Raw genomic sequence first — 22,383 nt, 5'->3', positions numbered from 1 at the left:
CAATATCCCACAGATTCTCTATGGGGTTCAGGTCAGGAGGGTTGGCAGGCCAATTGAGCACAGTAATACCATGGTCAGTAAACCATTTACCAGTGGTTTTGGCACTGTGAGCAGGTGCCAGGTCGTGCTGAAAAATGAAATCTTCATCTCCATAAAGCTTTTCAGCAGATGGAAGCATGAAGTGCTCCAAAATCTCCTGATAGCTAGCTGCATTGACCCTGCCCTCGATAAAACACAGTGGTCCAAAGTACTTTTTTCGGATGAAAAGCAAATTTTGCATGTCATTCAGAAATAAAGGTGCCAGAGTCTGGAGGAAGACTGGGGAGAGGGAAATGCCAAAATGCCTGAAGTCCAGTGTCAAGTACCCACAGTCAGTGATGGTCTGGGGTGCCATGTCAGCTGCTGGTGTTGGTCCACTGTGTTTTATCAAGGGCAGGGTCAATGCAGCTAGCTATCAGGAGATTTTGGAGCACTTCATGCTTCCATCTGCTGAAAAGCTTTATGGAGATGATTTCATTTTTCAGCACGACCTGGCACCTGCTCACAGTGCCAAAACCACTGGTAAATGGTTTACTGACCATGGTATTACTGTGCTCAATTGGCCTGCCAACTCTCCTGACCTGAACCCCATAGAGAATCTGTGGGATATTGTGAAGAGAAAGTTGAGAGACGCAAGACCCAACACTCTGGATGAGCTTAAGGCCGCTATCGAAGCATCCTGGGCCTCCATAACACCTCAGCAGTGCCACAGGCTGATTGCCTCCATGCCACGCCGCATTGAAGCAGTCATTTCTGCAAAAGGATTCCCGACCAAGTATTGAGTGCATAACTGAACATAATTATTTGAAGGTTGACTTTTTTTGTATTAAAAACACTTTTCTTTTATTGGTCGGATGAAATATGCAAATTTTTTGAGATAGGAATTTTGGGTTTTCATGAGCTGTATGCCAAAATCATCAATATTAAAACAATAAAAGGCTAGAACTACTTTCAAATGTGTGTAATGAATCTAAAATAGATGAAAGTCTAATGTTTATCAGTACATTACAGAAAATAATGAACTTTATCACAATATGCTAATTTTTCGAAAAGGACCTGTACATGCATTTTAATAGAAAATAAAGCAAATGTATATTTATATTATTTTTTTACAGTCTATTTTTTATTAAAATGCATTTTTGTCCAAATTCTATATATACATCATCTATATATACATTTTAATAAAAATAAAACATGTATATTTAAAAGTATTTTACTAATACTAATATAAAATACTTAATGTATATTTAAATGCATTTTTACATTTATTTATTAGATTTTTTTTATTAACTTGTGTGTGTATATATAATTTAAACAAAAATACATTTTAATGTATATTAACAACATTTAATATTGTAATATAGTTTCAATGAAACTTTTATTATTATTTTGTTGTTATTGTTATACTTAATTTATTTGCAATGCAGTTATTTTTGTAGAACCGATTTTAAGTAAATGACAATTATACTATATCAATAGACCTGAACATTTTAAATAAACAGCATTATTTATTCTTACATATTATTTATGTTTATGCAAATCTGAGAAATATGAAGAAAAAACCTAGCAAACTACTAACTAGTAAAAGTGAATAGTAGTAGTGATGCTTGCCTAAATAAATACGACTAAAATTTTGAAGTCTGACAAAATCAGGCATTTAATTGGAATATTTTGCAACAATGTGTTGAATATTACATCCTATCTTATCTATAGTTAGTGGTCAGTCTTGCATTGGTCTGAAATGTCATTTTGTGATACAGAAGCTAAAAACAACATGTGAGACATTTAATACTCAAAGAGGTTCTTGCTGCTTTAACTCTAGTGGTTTTCTTGAATTTGTAAGCACTTGTAGTCTGTTTTTGGAGGAATAATGGTGTTCGAGATCCTCCCGTCCTGATGCTGCTAATTGCGTTTGGCAGTTCAGTGCGTCTGTGTCCAGATTCTCCTCCTCCGCATGCCTGAGTGCGGTCAGGTGCACCCGTCCCATCTGGGTCTGTCCCGTCGGCTCCTCTGAAGCTGCGGTTTGATGTAGATTTGCTGACCCAAGCCGGTTTGTAGGTGTTTGTCAGAGCGAGAGATAAATAACCGCAAATCACGCTTCTGAATTTGGCTCACGTTCACATTCCAGCGAGTGGATCATGTGATGTGATAACGGGATTATGAATGATCCTCGCCAGGCTAATCGCCGAGTTGGAGTTCCTGTTTCGTTTTTGAGCTTGTTTGATGTTCTAGGAAGTCATTAGACGTTTGCTTAATCTTGAGGCTGAGCTGAATGTGTTTCGAATGAAGAATCTCTTTTTGGACTTCCTTAATGTTGGTCACAGACAGAAGTGTTTTATTTCCGTTTATTCCGTTACTAAGAATTAAAGAGATTTGCTCAAATAAATGGGATTTTGGAATACTGCCTCTTCCCCTTCAGACTTGACTGGATGCATTTTGAGTTCTTAGGTAAATGCGATCTGCTAACTAAATTATGTAAAATATTGTTTATCTTTCTCAAAAAAAAGGGGAAAAATATATTTAGAAAAATATATTATTTTTAAAAACTATTTATTAACAATGATTATTGCGGAATAAAGATAAACTGAGATTGATTTTAATGATTATTAATAGAATATTTGTCTCTTATTGATAATTATTATTATGCATTATGAATATTCTAATATAACAATATTATTATTATCTAATATAATTCACGTCATGTTTATTTTTTTTCTTTGGACATAACTAAATAATAATTATAATAATTCAATTAATTAATTATGAATATTTTTATATAACAAATAATTTGCCAAATTTAGAGTATAATCATTATCATATTTTACAAATGTTTTACATTTATGCCATGTCTATGTCTGATAAATGATATGGATAACTTACGTTACCTTTTTTCGCTTCTCTATTTTATTTATTTACATAATCTAGTTAATTATGAATTGAGTATTTTAATATAACAAATAATTAGCAAATAATTAGTAGTAGTAATAATAATAATTATAATAATGAACAAATGTTTTTAAATTTGTGCCATGTTTATGTCCGATAAATGTATTTCATTTATTTTTCTGTATTTTATTTATAATTAATTAACAAAAAAAGTAAGAATTATTTAAGTAATTATTAATTATGAGTAATTTTAATATAACAAATAATTTGTAAAATTTAGTAGTAGTAATAATAATAAATAATGAACAAAAATTTTTTTTATTTATGCCATCTTTATGTCCATAAATGATGACTAACAGAAGTGTTTTTTTACTTCTGATTTTATTTATTAATTGACACAATAACTACATAATAATTGTGATAATTATACAAAAAAATGTAAGAATTATTTTATTTATTTAATTATGAAATATGAGTGTTTTAATATAACAAATAATTAGCTAAATCTAGTAGTAGTAATAATAATAATAATGAACACATTTTTTTACTTTTGTTATTTATTTATTTATTTATGGACACAATAGCTAAATAATTATAGTTATACAAAATACTTATGAATATTTAATTATGATTATTTTAATATAACAAATCATTTTTTTAAATTTAGTAGCAGTGGTAGTAATAATAATAATAATAATAATAATAATAATAATTATTATTATTATTTATTATTATTTATGCCATTGTTTTTGCATAGTTGTTAGTTAAAATCGTTTGGTTATTTGCTGGAATAATAATAATAAAACACATACTTTTTAAAATGTAACAATAATAATAATCATTATTATTACAGGAACCTAATTTTAAAAATCATTTAAAATATTAAAAATTTACAATAAATTAAATAATTCGTTTATTAATAATTAAATAATTCATAAATCTTTTCATTATTAGATTCATGAATTAATTATTAACAAACAACTGAACTGTTTAATTTATTATGAATATTTAAAATTATTTTAATATTAATAATAATAATAATTATAGTAACAAATGTTTAAAAGTTGCCTTGTTTATGTCAGATAAATGATATGGACAACAATTTTTTTTTTTTTTTTTTTTTACTCCTGTATTTTTTTTTTTTATATAATTTTTTTACTCAATAATTAAATAATAATTACACAAAAAATACTTAATTAATGAATTATGATTTAGGAATATTTTAATATAACAAATAATTTCTACAATTTAGTGGTAATAGTAATAATCATGATCATAATAATAATGAACAGTTAATGAACAATTTATGCCATGTTTATGTTCAGTAAAGTAAGTTTTTTTTCTTCTGTATTTTATTTCTTTATTTGACACAATAGCTACATGATAATTATGACAGTTATAGACTTATATTTAATTAATGAATTTAATTTTAATCTAACAAATATATTTTTAATTATTATTATTATTATTCATGCAATATTTATGCAGAGATGTTTCGCAGTCTAAATAATACACTGATCAAATTCGTTTTCATCTTTGTTTTGAGCTTTTCAATTAAACATTTCTTACTTGAGTATGAAAGGTTGTTGTTTGGTTGTTGAGTAACTATCAATGGCTAGATGTAAGCAGTTTTTCATGTTGAGAGCACTATATTGGACAAAAAGTTAATTATGCTTATAAACAGTTTATATACACCCTTGCAAACCAGATGAGAAAGAACTGAAGTACATTTAACGAAGTGTATTCATCTGCTGGAAGTTCAGTCTTTATGCTAGCATTCCTATATATGTCCTCAAAACCAGTAGACATAGACTAACATAAACTATGTTACATTTTTGTCAGTTTCCATGTTTTTATAGAATAAAAGTCTTAAAGTACACTGTGAAACATGTATAGCTTGTCAGATGTCAGTGTTTAATGCTCTGGGACCCTGTGAAGTAACAAGCATTGATCAGATCCTCAGTTTGTGTGTGTTTCTATTTAGGTTTGTGGCTAAATGGATGGAATCAGTCACATTGTGGGGTGAAAAGTGGAAAAAGGCCTGCGGGGATGCAGGGATGCATAATGAGCACTTCTGAAAGCTCTTTACCAGAGAAAATCCTGCACAGAGTTAATTTGCAGCCTTTTTGTAGAAAAAACACTTGTTTTCTATCCAATTGTACTTCTAAATACAAACATCTCCCAGATTTATAAGTATGTTTCGAATGTTACTGCATTGATGCTCTTTTAAAATGACTGAAGTATTGTGAAACATAACTTTCCCGCAGCGTTACGACATCCGCCCCCGTTCTTCAAGTCCTCCCCTTCACATGTAAATTGCGTTTACGGGGCAGTCTGATAAACTGGTTTTGATAAGGAAAGCACTAACCTGTCCTTCTCTCCGCCGCTGTGATCTGTTTGGACGTCAGACTGCGCCGTCAACGTCCACAAGAGCTGCAAGAACCTGCTGCCCGAGTGTAGCAGCAAAAACAAGGTAAGGTTCACTCAGATTTAGACTTTTAGTTGAACAAACTTCACTCTGAATTTGGTTGAATCAGATCAATTAAGTTCCTACAGACCGTAAAAGAGTCTATCTTTGGTCAGAGGAGTGGATGGGTGCGGTTTGTTGTAAATGATAAACTAAATGGTCACTGTGTTAGTAAAAATGTGTTTGTTTGTTTTTCTCAGACGAGAGACTGGGTGCAGAGGACGTCAAGCGCCGCAACTCAGTCGTATAGTCAAGGTAAACAGCCTTTAGCTACTAGTTTTTTTGTACTGTTGTATTTGAAGGTCAATGATTCAGTTGTTTAATCATATCACTGTTGATGCCAAAGTCTTCGTGAAACAATTTTTGTAGTAAATGTTTGTATATGTAATGATACTTGAACGTGGTTAAACTCCAGTGAAGACCTTTTTGAAAAACACTACAAGGTTATGGGGTAAATATTGAATTTATTTATGGATAGTCAATGGAGCATTTTTTAAAATGTAATTAAATTAAGTTTTAATTTAAAATTTGATATGATTGTTAACTACATGCGTTAAATATGCATTTTAAATGCAGCATTTAATATATTACATTTTTATTTTATTTGTAAGGTTGCACTGTTTTTTTTTTTTTTTTTTACAAAAACGATGAGAATCATTCAATCAGTTAAAGTACTGTACTGTACTAGCATTAAACAACTTTTAAACCAAGTAATGTGTACTAAACCTCACCAAAAATTCAAGAAGACCTAGATATGGAAGCCCGTTTCCCCCACTGAATAAAAAATGTAAAAAGGTAATTGTAAAAAAAAAAAACAAATCAGAGTTGCAAGATATGAACTTGTAGTTGTGAGAAAAAAATATTTTCGCTATTGTGTTAATATACACGCTTCTGAGGAAGAAAAAGTCAGAAATGCAAGATATAAACTCGTAGTTCAGACTTTTTTTCTCAGAATTGCAAGATGTGAACGCATTTGCGAGAAAAATATCTTTTCACAACTGTGAGTTTATATCAGGGCTATTCAATTAGATTCATCAGAGGGCCGATTATCGAACCGAAAAATTAAAGGGGGCCAAGGGTGGGGGCCGTCCCGATCTCTTTCTAGGAGGGGCCTATACAATTTAACTGAAATGCATATTCACTAAATTGAATTAATATTACCAACACCAACATCTATAAAAGGTTAATATAAGAGCTGTCTGTCAATCAATAAAAAAAAAAAAAAATCACACATATTTCTGTAATTAATCATGATTAATCGCATATTTATATTGTCATAATTTCACACTGAACCTCCAAATTAAGGTAGAAACAATATAAATTTTAAATATGTGTTTAATGGCATCTTTTTACCAAGTAGCCTATTATTAAAGAAGTATTGATACTGCTACTAGTGTCTCTATTAAATGAATTTTTTCTCAGTTTTACATATTATGTCCATTCAACATTAATGTATAATTAAAAGCCAATATTTTCAACATTTAATAGGCTCTGAAATATATAACAACTTTTAATTTAAGTGATTTTAAAACAATCTTCACATAAACTATAAATTGTTTATGCATAAACTACAGATTATTATTGCCATATACTGGTTAAAATTGTGATTTGATGTTATTTTTAATTTTACATAAGTGTTTGTTTACCACAAAGTATATTTTGGCCATCAAAATAACATTCAAATTGGATCATAAGAGCTTTAAAGTGGTAAAACTCTTGTGCAAAATGCTTGAAAGTCATTGAAAAGTGCTTGAATTTCTCTCTCAAAAGGTTGTATAAACCCTGAAATGAATACTGTAATAACATTCGACTATGCTTAAGTTGGCGTTATTTCTGGTTTTCTGACATACATCAGCGCTGTTTATAACAGAATTCTGAGCAGAATTTGAATGATTCTCACTAGGTCTTGCAGCAACCTTAATTCATTCTGTGCGAATTCAAACACTTTTCACTGGATCTCGCAGCACTGTGCAGTAACAGTGTCGCGAAATCAACTTTGGTTCCTGAGTAAAGGCTGTTCTGAGCTCGCACAAGTGTGTTTGCGTTGCGGTCTGAGCAGTATGTCTCTCATATGAATCAGAAATAGCAGTGCTTATGAGTTGAATAACGGGGTGGTCGCTCCAGTGCGACCGCTCACAAAATTTAGTCGCACCGGCAGAAAAAATGCGACCATTTGGTCGCAGTCTAGAGCCCTACGAGCGCTTGTCAAATCTGCCGTTGATGTTGCGGTCTACGTTAGATTGTTGTTGTTGTTCTTGGCTTTCTTGCTTTTCTTTTTTGGCTGGCCCGGGCCAGTGTTGCCGCCTAGTGGACAAACTAAAAAACAATTCAAGCCATCTGCGCGCACTTCTCCCTCGGGCCGGTCGAAGTTGATTTGCGGGCCGCCAATTGAATAGCCCTGGTTTATATGAAACAATTCTGAGAGAAAAAAGTTAGAATTTTCGAGACAAACTTCAGATTGCGAGATATAAATATTTTTCGTAACTGAGTTTATATCGAGCAATTCTGAGAGAAAAAAGTTAAAATTGCGAGACATGAACTTGCGTTTGCGAGATATAAATATTTTTCGTAACTGTGAGTTTATATGAAACTATTCTGAGAGAAAAAAGTTAGAATTTTCGAGACAAACTTCAGATTGCGAGATATAAATATTTTTCGTAACTGTGAGTTTATATCAAGCAATTCTGAGAGAAAGAGGTTAAAATTGCGAGACATGAACTTGCGTTTGTGAGATATAAAAATTTTTTGTAACTGTGTGTTTATATCGAGCAATTCTGAGAGAAAAAAGTTAAAATTGCGAGACATGAACTTGCGTTTGCGAGATATAAAATTTTTTCGTAACTGTGAGTTTATATCAAGCAATTCTGAGAGAAAAAGGTTAAAATTGCGAGACATGAACTTGCGTTTGCGAGATATAAAAAAATTTCGTAACTGAGTTTATATCAAGCAATTCTGAGAGAAAAAGGTTAAAATTGCGAGACATGAACTTGCGTTTGCGAGATATAAAATTTTTTCGTAACTGTGAGTTTATATCAAGCAATTCTGAGAGAAAAAGGTTAAAATTGCGAGACATGAACTTGCGTTTGTGAGATATAAAAATTTTTTGTAACTGTGTGTTTATATCGAGCAATTCTGAGAGAAAAAAGTTAAAATTGCGAGACATGAACTTGCGTTTGCGAGATATAAAATTTTTTCGTAACTGTGAGTTTATATCAAGCAATTCTGAGAGAAAAAGGTTAAAATTGCGAGACATGAACTTGCGTTTGCGAGATATAAAAAAATTTCGTAACTGAGTTTATATCAAGCAATTCTGAGAGAAAAAAGTTAAAATTGCGAGACATGAACTTGCGTTTGTGAGATATAAATATTTTTCGTAACTGAGTTTATATGAAACCATTCTGAGAGAAAAAAGTTAGAATTTTCGAGACAAACTTCAGATTGCGAGATATAAATATTTTTCGTAACTGTGAGTTTATATCAAGCAATTCTGAGAGAAAAAGGTTAAAATTGCGAGACATGAACTTGCGTTTGCGAGATATAAAAATATTTCGTAACTGAGTTTATATCAAGCAATTCTGAGAGAAAAAGGTTAAAATTGCGAGACATGAACTTGCGTTTGGGAGATATAAATATTTTTCGTAACTGTGAGTTTATATGAAACAATTCTGAGAGAAAAAAGTCAGAATTTTCGAGACAAACTTCAGATTGCGAGATATAAATATTTTTCGTAACTGAGTTTATATCGAGCAATTCTGAGAGAAAAAAGTTAAAATTGCGAGACATGAACTTGCGTTTGCGAGATATAAATATTTTTCATAACTGTGAGTTTATATCGAGCAATTCTGAGAGAAAAAAGTTAAAATTGCGAAACATGAATTTGCTTTTGCGAGATATAAATATTTTTTGCAAACGACTTAATATCAAGCAATTCTGAGAAAAAAGTCAGAATTGTGAGATATGAACTCGCATTTGCAAGAATTTCTTTTCACAACTGTAAGTTTATATCAGACAATTCTGAGGAAAAATTCAGAATTGCAAGATATAAACTCACAATTACGAGAAAAAAGTCAGAATTGTGAGATATAAACTCAAATTTGTAAGAAATATATTTTCGCAACTGTGACTACATCAAGTAATTCTGAGAAAAAAGTCAAAATTGCCAGATATACTTGCAATCACAAGAAAAAAATACGAGAAAAAAGTGAATTGCGAGACGTAAACTTGGAAAATAAACTCGCAATTGCAAGTATAAAAACTCAATTGAGAAAACTCGCAATTACGATAATTTTTTCACAACTTCAAGTTTATATCACACAGTTCTGAAGAAAAAAGTCAAAATTGCAAGATATAAAGTTGTAATCACAAGAAAAAAAAGTCAGAATTGTGAGATATAAACTCGCATTTCTGAGAAAAAAATATTTTCGCAATTGTGAGGTTATAAAAAAAGTCATAATTGTGAGATATAAACTTGCAATCATTGGGAAAACATCAGAATTGTGAGATATGAACTGGCAATCGTTTTTTAAATAATATTTCACGATAAAAACTCGCATTTGCAAGAAAAAATATTTTTGCAGCCGTTTTATTCAAGCAATTCTGAGAAAAAAGTCAAAATTGCGAGATAGATTTGCATTTGTGAGAAAAAAATATTTTCGCAATTGTGAGTTTACATCAGGATTCTGAGAAAAAAATCTGAATTTCAAGATACTCGTAACTCAAAAACAGAAAAATATTTCTTGCAATTGTTTATATCAAGCAGTTCTGAGGGAAAAAAGTCACAATTGCGCTCGCAATTATGTCTTTTTTCTCGCAATTGCGAGAAAAACTTAAGCTGAAACAATAATATACATTAATATACAATAATGTTGTTGTGCTATGGCAATATATTCTAAGTTATTTTTTTCTAACATTTCTAGTTTAATTCTAACATTTTATATTGTTGTATTTCAAGTTTGTTTCAATTGAAAAAGAATAATTGTAATAGTTTTAATTAACCATAACTGGCATGCAAAACAGTATTACAGAAAAGAACACACAGTGAGAAGAGACCAGTCTCCAAAACAACATTTTCCTGAGTTTTTCCTCTGCTAATCTGCTGTTTAGTCCAGTCTCGCAGCTGCACGAGGAGCTTGTTTTGTTTAATAGACGCTGGGTGGCAGATGCTGATCGGAGTCCCCTGATAGCAAATTAAAGTCATCTGGCTGTTGTTCTGGTTTTCACCGTCGCTCAGAGAAGCAGTTAAGAGGTTAATCACGCTTCTCCAATTAATTACCCCACAAATCTGATCAAGATTTACTGCTCGTGCTGTGGCTTGGACACAATGGATGGCTGCAGAATTCATCATTATACTAGTAGAAGAGTAGCGTTTCAGGTTGATGGTGGCTTCTTCCTTGCCCAGTCGTTCTGATCATGTCGTTTTGTAAGGTTGTGTAATAAAATGAACTGGATGAGCGTCTGTCTACAGCGGATGTTCAGTTCGCTAGTGTAGAGAAGTGCGGTGATTTACTCCTGAGCTCTGGGCGTCTTGTTAAACAGCTCCCACTGTGACCGCGGCCGAGGTGGTAATTGCTTTAAGAAGCGCGGATGAAGCCTGTAAAGCTTCACTTCCCAGCGGAAAACATCTGGAAGTGTCCTCCTTCACCCAGAGCCTTCTGGAAGAGTCACCCAGAGCCTTGTAAACGCATTAAAGGGGCTGCAAATGGATACTGGTGATTTGATTGCATTTTTGTCTGCATTGTTTATATTGCTGCTCAGATACATCTCATGTTCTTTTTAAAAAATGTAATGCATTAAATTAATTGATTTTTAATTTAAAAGTGTATAGGGTTGTTTAAATGTTTTTAAGAAATGTAATAATTTAAACAATTCAATATAATAATTAAATGAGATAAATTTAAAACTAAAATATTTAATCAATGTAAAATCTATATTTGAAATAGATTTCCATAATTTTATACAAATAATAATAATTTATTTTGTAATAAAGTTTACATATAAATGGATTAAGGAAAGTTGAATTTATTTTGTATGGTTTTTAAAGTTTAAATGTATTATTTCAATTATATTAAATTGTAATAATTATAACTGCAATTATATTAATTTTATATATATTATAAATATTATTTTTTTTTTTTTTTAATGCAGCATTTGTTACATTCTTTTTCTTAGGTTGTGTATTAGGTGTTTGTTTAAATTTGCTGCTTTGGCTATTAAAGTTGAAATCAAGTTTATCAAGATTCATCAATTATATACCAATATATAAAAATAAACTGTTGTAAATAAATAATATGTTAGATTAAATAGAAATTTAATTAATATAAAATATATATTTCAACAATTGTAATAAAGTTTTAATAAAAAAGTTTAATATATTTGCATAATTTGTTTTAAATCTAAATAATAGAATTTATTTGGCAATGTAATTTACATACGAATGGAGTAATAAATGTTGAATTTATTTTTGGAGTTTTCAACTTTAAATATTTGAATAACTAATTTCACATTAAATGAAAATTATATTAAATTAATGGTTGTGTGTAGGTTGTTTATTATGCGTTTATTGAGATTAATAAATATATAAATAAATCTATAAAAAAATATATATTTTTATTTTTTTTATTTGTTTATATTTTTATAAAATAAATTGTTAAATGAAGTTTCTTTATTCATATTTGTAATATCAATTAATTATTATATATTAAAATATAGAATGTTTATAAAATAAAACCATGTTAGTAAAGAATGTTATTTATACTATTAGTACTATTATTATTACTGACTGTCAATTTATAAAATATAAACGCAATGTTTTTACTTTTTAAAATGTTATGTTCTGTAAGATTGTTTAATTTGCTACATCGACTAATAAAGCTGAATGTATTCCTATTTTAAATATAAAAATAAAATGGATTTATTATTCATAGAAAATATTAATTATAAAAAAGTAAATAAAATATGATAGATAATGTTTTATTTTAATTGTAATTAATATGGATACAGAATTCCTTTAATTTAATGTTTCATTAGCTGCATTTATTCTTATTTGTAATAATATAAAATAATTATCCATTAATAATATAAAAATGTAATATTTATCGATTTTTATAAAAAATAAAAGCTAGTTAAGAATATAGTACTTTTAATAGTGTTATTACTATTACGTGTGTTTATTATAATTGTATTAAATATAAATGCAGCATTGTTATTGTAATGTTACATTTTGTAGGATTATTTATTATGTTTAATTTGCTGAGTAGTCTAAAAGTGGAATGTATTAATATATTTAAACATCGAAATATTTATCATTCATAAAAAATATGAACCATATGTAGAGAGTGAGAGAGATTTTTGATTTAGTAAATTTTATATTAAATAATTATAAAATTGTTTATAAGAAACATTCATAATAATATTTTATAGATGGGTTTATAATGTTTATTTAGGAATTATTTTATTAAAATGTTTAATAAGAACATACTATGATTGCTCATTAGCTGTCTGGTTCTCTCTGGAGCTGATAATGGATCTTGGTTTCCATGCTCACACTTATCTACCAGAGACACACAGGCTCTCGCCTGTTGCATTAAAACATCCTGCGGCTCAACAGGACGGTAACAGGAGGGGGGCGAGGACGAAAGACGCATGTGTGATTTCTAGAAGCCACTCTCCCCTTTATAAAGCCCATCGTCTTTCCTCTCCATCAGTGTTTCTGATTTCCATCGTAGAGTCGGACATCATGGCACTGGCTTTACCCAGAGTCCGTGCTTCTCAGAGGAAGAACGCTCATGTCCCGGTCTCCTGGGGTCTGTCCCGCAGGCTCGGGATTCGAGTCCTGCTCCATCGGGACTTGCTCACCTGCCGTTTCCTCGACTCGATGCCTCGCTCGTTACGGAGGCACTATTACCGCACTGACCAGTCTCGTTTCTCCACAGCTCTGAGAGACCCCTGCTCTGCCCTGACACCCGTCGATGGCTCGTCCCGGACGTCTCGCTGTCTATCAGGTATGACCGTTCCACCCAAAGGACACAGCGCCCAACCTGCCGCCTCCAGCAACACCACGGTCAGCCACAACACCAGCAGCGGGTGAGTCCTGTGTGCCTTCAGTCATACATGCTGTGGTTTATACAAAGCTTAGAGTAAATGGGAGGAATTATTTAATTGCTACATGCTGGGATGCACCAATATCAAACACTTTTATTTTATTTGATTTTATTTTCAAGACAGAAAGGTATTAATGCTATACGTTTATAAATCTATACATTTCACCTGGGTTTATAACTTAAGTTTTTAAAGTTTTTCAACATAAAACAAATTTTCTTTTTTTCAAAAATAATAAATTTGATCTTTTTTTAATACAATAAATTATAACCTGATTTTGTGCTGACAAAAATGGGGGGGAAACATTTTGACCTTTACGAATATGCTTATTGAAAAAAGAAATTAATTAAAAAGAGTTTTAGCATGACACTTTAATATATAACATATTAATTTAATGCTATTAGTATATATATTTAATTATACTATTATATTTATATTTCTTTATTAATTTATGTATTTAATGTATATATAATGTATATATTTAAATGTATTATAATTTAATGCATATTATTATATAAAATTATTACATTTTAATATAATATATTTAATATTAATGCTTGTATTTAAATTAAATAAACTGCAGTGTTATTTTAGTTGTGTAATTATACTGTTATAGTTTTTGTTACAATTAATTATACAAGTCAAAGTTTTAATAATTTTGTTGTTTGTTTGCCATCTTGTGTTATTTTATGTCTTTATAGTTTTAAATTTATTTTAGAATTTTAACATAAACTCTGAAATAAAATTAAAAATTGTATTTTATTATTTCTTATATATATAATAAAAAAGAAATGATACAATTTTAAATTAAGAATTAATATTAATAGTTTTATTTTAATATTTAATATTTTAATATTATTTAAGTTAGTTTTTTTTGTGGCTTTAGTTAACAGTTATAATCCTGATACACAATATTTTATAAAATAATATAATTTATTATAAACACTATTTATTTATCAATGTTACTTTATCAGTTTAATTATTTGTGTTAATTGACTTTATTCTCCTTTAGTTTTTTGTCTATAGTTTTTAGTTTAGCTATTATAAATAGAAATAAAGTAAAAAAGTTTAATTTGTCTAAATATTTTTTATATTTTGTACAAAATATTTAAATGATAGATTAAATATTAATAAATATTTAATTCAATGAATATTACATATTCATCAGGGATGTGATTTTTCCGGATTAATCCGGAATTCCGGATTTTTCGACCTGAAAATGTGACCTATGTCACGTATTTGCGACCGTTCGCAAATGGCGGATGGCGAAGTATGATTCCGGACCGCAAGATGCGTCCATGCGGACCGTGAAAGCTTTTGACATAATAATAATAAAAAAATGCCAAACGCTATTTCTAATAAATACATTTATATCAAGCACACTAGGGTCAGCGTTTGTGTGCAATCTTCCGTGCAGTGAGGAGAGAAAAGATCGGCAGACAGATGTAGTTAGCTTTTAGTGAGTGAAAAACGTTGATGGAAAATGCATTATTTTGGGGTTACGTCGCAAAATATTGTAAATATATCTTTTTATACTGTATTTTTATACATATTTATATTTTAAACCACGACGGTGAGCCAATGGATATCACACAAGCAACGTGAAAACGGCATATATTAAAGTGAAAGTAAAAACAGCGCTTTCAGCATCTAATGTGCACATTCTCTAAGAGACAATGATAGACGAACATACTTCATATGCTGATATTAATTTACTTCCCTAATATTACTCTTGTGCAAAATAAAAAGAAACGTATTTTGTGTAGGCTAAGGGTTTTTGAAAGTCAGTTCTTGAAATAAAGCTCTCATATTTATTGATGACTGTAGTGTTATTAGGGGTTAAGAAAGACTAATTATTTCAGGTGGTCTTAAATGTGGGGACTAAAAGGCAATAATTGCGATCAGTACCGCCGCTCCCTATACGCAGAGTACGCAGTCTGCGTAGGGCACCAACTCCCAGGGGGCACCATCCCAGCTGCTCAAAAAAAATATTTTTATTATTTTATTATTTTTATTATTATTTATTTTAGTTTTTATATAGCCTATTATAATAATAAATTAATATTAATAATATACATATACAAATAAACAAAAATAAAAACGTATATATTGCATTTTCTGTGAATGCAGCAGAGTAGGCTAGTAAGCACATGTGATTACGCGCAGCGACGCGCCTTTACCTCTGTTTACGGCTGCCTTTTTGGCCAAAAATGATGATAATAATTGATGAACAATATGCCTGGTCCTGGAAAGAGATATCAACAATCCGGCGCCGAGAAACGAAAGAAAAAAAAAGCCCAAAATGAAGCCCGTGCATCACTTAGGTGCGTTCATAATCCTGTGAAACTTTATTTTATTCTGTCGACGTTAATAATGTGTTTTAATGTCGGTAATAATTTCACGTCTAACGCCTCCTTCTTAATATGAATACAAGCAGATCTAAGTAAACAAAATGACTTAAAATGCATTATATTAAAACACAGAAGCAATTATGATTATTGATTAATAATGACCATATGGTGTCATTAAACAACAGTGTTAAAATACATAATTAATACAAAATTAACAGTTTACATTACAATTTTAATAGAAATGCCTGAAAAGGGCACCAAAGGCCTGGTAAATGCAGTTGTTACACTCACATGATGATCGAATTCCTTGTTTAATATTGACCAAACATTTAATTAAAATGTCCACATAATCTTTCCTATCATTTCCTCAACAAAAATATGTGGACATCATAACCCTTGTCTGCTTTATTGTCAAAACTGCCACATGTACAGTGCATGTACGGGTAAAAACACAGAATAAAAATATATTTAAAAAAAAATACAGACAAATACAAATATTATATATTCTATAAAACACAATTTACAAGCATGGATATGATAGAAAGATAGATAAAAAGGCAGATAACCATGGTTTTTTATCATAGTAAAACTGCTTAATTTCCTTGTGTATGATTCTGAGATTATTAAATCAATCAGACAACTGTATTAATAAAATCATAGGCATTGGACGTAACTCTTTTTTGTTGATAAAACTCTTGCTCTTGCTATTTCACTCTTTATTTACCTTTTTGATCAAAAATAACTTCCGTAATATTTGGGGGAGGGGGCACAAAAGTAAATTTCTGCTTAGGGCACCCATTTGGCCAGCAGCGGCCCTGATTGCGATGGAACTTTATAAGGTTATCCATTGAATAAATATGAGCGCTGCGCGTTTCAAAGTCAGCTGCGGCGCTGCTTTGTGTATCATTCTGATAGCGCCTCCTGCTGGAAGAGAATGATCTGACATTTTTTATCAGCTCGAACGTCTACTGTTGTCAAAAAGACCAATGTAAACAAATCAGTCAATGGTTTTAAGCACCAAACACGTAGAGTTGTAAATGTTATCTGATGGATCGACAAGATCATGTGTTATACAAATTTAAACAATTAAGGCAATAAAATATATGTTAATTAATATAATACTTGATTGACAATAATTGTTTAAATTAATATAAGAATTGATACTTTTGACTCTTGAAGGCTGGAATGTGAATTTTATAATTTAAGAAATCTTTTTTGTTTCGGGAAATCTGCATCTCAATTGTAAATCATGCTTTTTACAGTCATTTTAATAATTTATTTATTTATTAATTAAATTTTGTTCAGGTCTTTAAAAAAGTATTTAAATGTGTAGAATTTAAGATTAAATATGCTGCAGATACCCTGGTCTCGCGAAAAAAAAAACATAAATAGTTTTTTATATATACTTGTCTGGACCTCGAGCCGTTTTAGTTGAAGACCCCTGGATTAGATGATCGATTTTGAGTGATTTTCTACTATGGCAGGATGTTTAAGCTGCATTAACATTAACTTACTTGTATTTGCTAGCTATTAGGGATGATCATTTCGGTTAATTTTCCCAACCAACAACCGCAATTCATTATCCGGGGGGGGGGGGGCTTTTTTGTCCTTAGCCAATCACATGCCTGATTCATTTTAATATTATTTAAGTTGACATTTATTTTATTTCAAAACATTTTTGTATCGTTTTAGTTAACAACTATAAACCTGATACACTATATTTATATAATTTAATATAAATGTACATTTATTTATACACATTGTTTATTGTTATAATTAATTGCAGTTATTGATCATGTTTTTTAAATGTCTATAGTTCTTATGTTTAGTTATTTTAGTTTTTTAAACTATGAAATTAAATTAAATTAAAGTTGTTTAAATATTTTTTTATATTTACTTTTTAATATATTTTATAATATATATATATATATATATATATATATATATATATATATATATATATATATATATATATATATATAGTAAATAATATGTTAAGAATTATAAATGCTTAATATTTTAATATTATTGAAGTTAAAGTTTATTTTATTTCAAGTAAAAAATGTTTAGGTTTTTTTATAGTTATAGTTAACAATTATAACCCTGATACACAATATTCTATAAATGAATGTAGTTTATTGGAAATGTACACTTATTATTTAAGTTGACATTTATTTTATTTCAAAACATTTTTGTATCGTTTTAGTTAACAACTATAAACCTGATACACTATATTTATATAATTTAATATAAATGTACATTTATTTATACACATTGTTTATTGTTATAATTAATTGCAATTATTGATCATGTTTTTTAAATGTCTATAGTTCTTATGTTTAGTTATTTTAGTTTTTTAAACTATGAAATTAAATTAAATTAAAGTTGTTTAAATATTTTTTTATATTTACTTTTTAATATATTTTATAATATATATATATATATATATATATATATATATATATATATATATATATATATATATATATATATATATAGTAAATAATATGTTAAGAATTATAAATGCTTAATATTTTAATATTATTGAAGTTAAAGTTTATTTTATTTCAAGTAAAAAATGTTTAGGTTTTTTTATAGTTATAGTTAACAATTATAACCCTGATACACAATATTCTATAAATGAATGTAGTTTATTGGAAATGTACACTTATTTATAGACATTAATTAATCGTTTTAATTATTTGTATTTTTTGACTTCTTTTATTTAAAGTAAAAAAAATACAGTTTTCGTTTTAGTTAACACTTATAACCCTGACACAATATTACAAAAAAATGTATGTAAATGTACATTTATTATTAGACATCAATTGCTTTGTTTATTTACAAATTTCTTGACTTTATTCTCATTACTCATAAATAAAATGTAACATCTCTAACACACATTTCTGTTTTTGCTTCAGTGTCATTAGTACCGTTGATCATGTTGCAGTCAGGCTGTGTGGAAGCGTGACACTTATAAATCAGCTCTAATAAAGAATGTTCTCCATATTCTCCTCATAATTACTTGAGGGTTTGCATGCTCATGTTTTCCAGCAGCTCTATCACAGCAGACATGGATGAGGTTGACGCATTCAGGATGAAGCGCCCCGCTGACGATAGCGTATCTCTCGCCTCCACGACGCCCGAGTCTCTCGTCGTTGAAGGTGAGGGGTCGATTCTCAAAGCCAAAAGATTGAGAACACCCAGAACGCATGATAAAGCATTATTGGTAATTTATGAGGGGGGTTTCATAAAGCATTGAGCAACACTGAGGAGTTTTATCGTTACTGCTCACAGACGCATATTACGCCACAGTGCGAGCAGAACTGGAAGCCATCGCGCAAGATTTCGAGGTGGAGTCCTGGAGTCTGGCTGTGGATCAGCACTTCTTGAAGAAACATTCGAAGGAAATGATCAAGAGACAGGATGTTATCTATGGTTGGTGTTTGCCTACCCACAATGCTTTGAGAACTTTAAAAAAACATCTTTTGTAATGCATTTCCTGTCTTCTCCAGAGCTCATCCAGACGGAGATACACCACGTGCGGACGCTCAAGATCATGCTCCGCGTTTACGCTCGAGACCTGCGGGAGGCGCTGCAGATGGACGACAGGAAGCTGGACTGTCTGTTTCCCCGGTTGGACAGCCTGCTGGAGCTGCACAGCCACTTCCTGTCCCGCCTCCGGGAGCGTCGCGCAGAGTCCTTACAGTCGGGAAGTGAACTCAACTATGCCATCCATAAACTTTCAGATATTCTTATATCCCAGGTACATGCCCGGAATTTGGTGACATACTTCCTGCTTCACACTTCCTTGCCCCACATTTCCTGCTGTTATCATACTTCCTGCTTCACCTACATTTCCTGTTCTTACACAATTTCCCTAAACATCCCGCATCACATTTCGGTTCTTTCTTCAACGTCCAGCCCTACACTTCATGGGTCATGCTTTCACCCCACACTTCCTGCTTTTGTAATACGTTGTTTCACACTTCCTTCGATACATTTCCTGCTTCACACTTCCTGTCATTCCACTTTTTCCCTAAACTTCCTGTTATGCTTCTTGCTTCAAACCTCCTGTTGTTACACTTCCTGCCCTTCACTTCTTTGCTCACACATCCTGTTTTCACACTTACACCTCACACTTCCTGCTGTTGTCATACTTCCTGCTTCCCACTTCCTGACATATCCTGTTTTCACACAATTTCCCTGAACCCTTACACTTTTTACTTCAAACATCCTTGTGACATTTCCTGCCCTATACTTCTTTGCTCACTCATCCTGTTGTCATGCTTTCACCCCACACTTTCTGCTTTTGTAATATGTCCTGCTTTAAACTTTCCTACATTTCCTGCTTCAGACTTCCTGTCATCCCACTTTTTCCCAAAAGCGTAAACTGTCTTACGCTTTTTGCTTCAAACATCCTGTTGTTACATTTCTTGCCATACACTTCATGTGTCATGCTTTCTCCCCACACTTTTTGCACACTGCTTTTGTAATATGTCCTGCTTCACACTTCCTTCCATTCATTTCCTGCTTCACACTTCCTGCCATTCCACTTTTTTCCCCTAAACTTCCTGTTACACTTCTTGCTTCAAACCTCCCATTGTTACACTTCTTCTCCTGCACTGCTTTGCTCACACATCCTGTTCTCATGCTTTCACCCCACACTTCCTGTATTTCTAATGCTACCCGCTTCACACTTTCTTCTTTACACTTCCTGCTTTAGACTCCATGTCATCCCAGTTTTTCCCAAAACTTCCTGCTTCACATTTTCTGTTACTTTTCTTACTTTAACTATCCTCTTGTTACATTTCTTGCCCTGCACTTCTTTAATATCCTGTTGTCATGCTTTTACCCCACACTTGCTGCTTTTGTAATACTTCCTGCTGCTCACTTCCTTCCATACATTTCCTGCTTCAGACTTTCTATCATTCAACTTTTTCCCTAAAATTCCTGATTCCTGTGTTTCGCTTCTTGCTTTATACATCCTGTTGTTACATTACCTGCCTTACACTTCCTTGCTCACACATCCTGTTGTTACACTTTCATCTAAACTTCCTATTTCACATTTCCTCTTACACTTCTTGCTTCAAACATCCTCATTACATTTTCTAGCACGTACTTCCTTGCTTACACATCCTATTTTTCACACTTTCACCCCACACTTCCTGCTGTTGTCATACGTTTTGTCACACGTTTCTTACATTTCCTGCTTCAGACTTCCTGTCATCCCACTTTTTTCCCTAAACATCCTGTTGTTACATTTCTTCACATACACTTTTTTTTGCTCTCACATCCTGTTGTCCTGCTTTCACCCCACACTTCCTGCTGTTGTCATGCTTCCTGCTTCACACTTCCGTACATTTCCTGTTCTCACACTTTTTCCCTAAACTTCCTGCTTCACATTTCCTGCCTTACACTTTTTGCTTTAAACACCCTCTTGATAACATTTCCTGGCCTGTACTTCCCTGCTCACACATCCTGTTGTCACATTTCTTGTTTTCACATATTTTTGTCTTTTGCTTCCTGTTTCAAACGTGCTGTTGTCACATTCCCTGGCCTACACTTCCTGCTTCAAACATCCTATTGTCACTTTTCCTGGCATACACTTCCTGCTTCAAATTTTCGCTTACTTAAGAAGTAACAAACAGGAAATTTTGTTTGTGTCTGGTTTTAGTTTTCTGGAGAGCTTGGAGAGCGAATGAAGGAAAGTTACGGGGATTTCTGCAGTCGGCACACTGAAGCGGTCAACTACTACAAAGAGCAGCTGCAGAGCAACAAGAAGTTCCAGAACCTCATGAGAGTATGTTGAGATCTTACAGTGTTTCCCATTCATTAACTAGAGTGTGGCGGACCGCCACAGTCTAATCTGTCAAAAGTGTCCGTCAGACGAACTAAGCGTAATTATGGCGTTATCCTCTCATCAAGGCTGTTTGCTGCTTGTTTCAAAGCAAAGCGCGCACTTCATTCAGGCGATCAACTAGTGTTTTCCGCGTCTCAGAGTCAGAGCGGCTCCTTTGATCGAGCACGTTTACATGCACGTTCTTAAACCGATTGTGCTTAAGCCGAAAACGCACGTGGTCATGTAAACACGGTAACCCGTTTTCTTTTACCGGAGTAAGGTCATAATCGGCGTAAACATAAACCGGTCAGCACAGGTAGCTTTCTGCCTCTTGTCCCGATTTCTGGCGGCACATAAACGCAATAACCCGCTTTCTACCGGTTTATTGAAGTGCGCATGTGTAATACGTGACAGGAATAGTTAGTGCAGATTTAAGCGCATAGACAGAGCAAACACTTTGCAGTAAAGAAAGACAGACTCTTTCATGACTCAGAAAATTATAAAAAGTGTTTTCATCTCGTGCAGTAAAAGTAGAAGTGGTTCAGCCAAAACGCTGCATTTACAACTGCATGAGAGCAGTTTATTTCAGGCTGACATGTTTCAAGCTTTAACATAACTGACAAACATATGGAATACTCTGAGTCAGATACAAATTATTATATTTTGACAACACTAAAAGGAAAAATATTTATGAATAAAGT

At 31.7% G+C, this 22,383-nt stretch overlaps 1 protein-coding gene across 1 annotated transcript in view; it reads left to right on the top strand.

Annotated features, from left to right (window-relative positions):
- Window positions 1-22,383, top strand: part of arhgef18b (rho/rac guanine nucleotide exchange factor (GEF) 18b) — a 71,218-nt gene that overhangs the window by 21,756 nt on the left and 27,079 nt on the right. Inside the window, exons 9-15 of the mRNA XM_073844268.1 lie at window positions 5,334-5,398; window positions 5,593-5,647; window positions 13,324-13,474; window positions 18,895-19,004; window positions 19,138-19,278; window positions 19,356-19,606; window positions 21,518-21,643. Of these exons, the coding sequence (XP_073700369.1) occupies window positions 5,334-5,398; window positions 5,593-5,647; window positions 13,324-13,474; window positions 18,895-19,004; window positions 19,138-19,278; window positions 19,356-19,606; window positions 21,518-21,643 (899 nt within the window). The remainder of the gene's footprint in view (window positions 1-5,333; window positions 5,399-5,592; window positions 5,648-13,323; window positions 13,475-18,894; window positions 19,005-19,137; window positions 19,279-19,355; window positions 19,607-21,517; window positions 21,644-22,383) is intronic.

Source organism: Garra rufa, chromosome 7 (genome assembly GCF_049309525.1).
Source record: "Garra rufa chromosome 7, GarRuf1.0, whole genome shotgun sequence".
Taxonomy (NCBI): Eukaryota; Metazoa; Chordata; class Actinopteri; order Cypriniformes; family Cyprinidae; genus Garra; species Garra rufa.
Note: the sequence above shows the minus strand (reverse complement) of the source record. Positions and strands in the feature narration are given on the sequence as shown.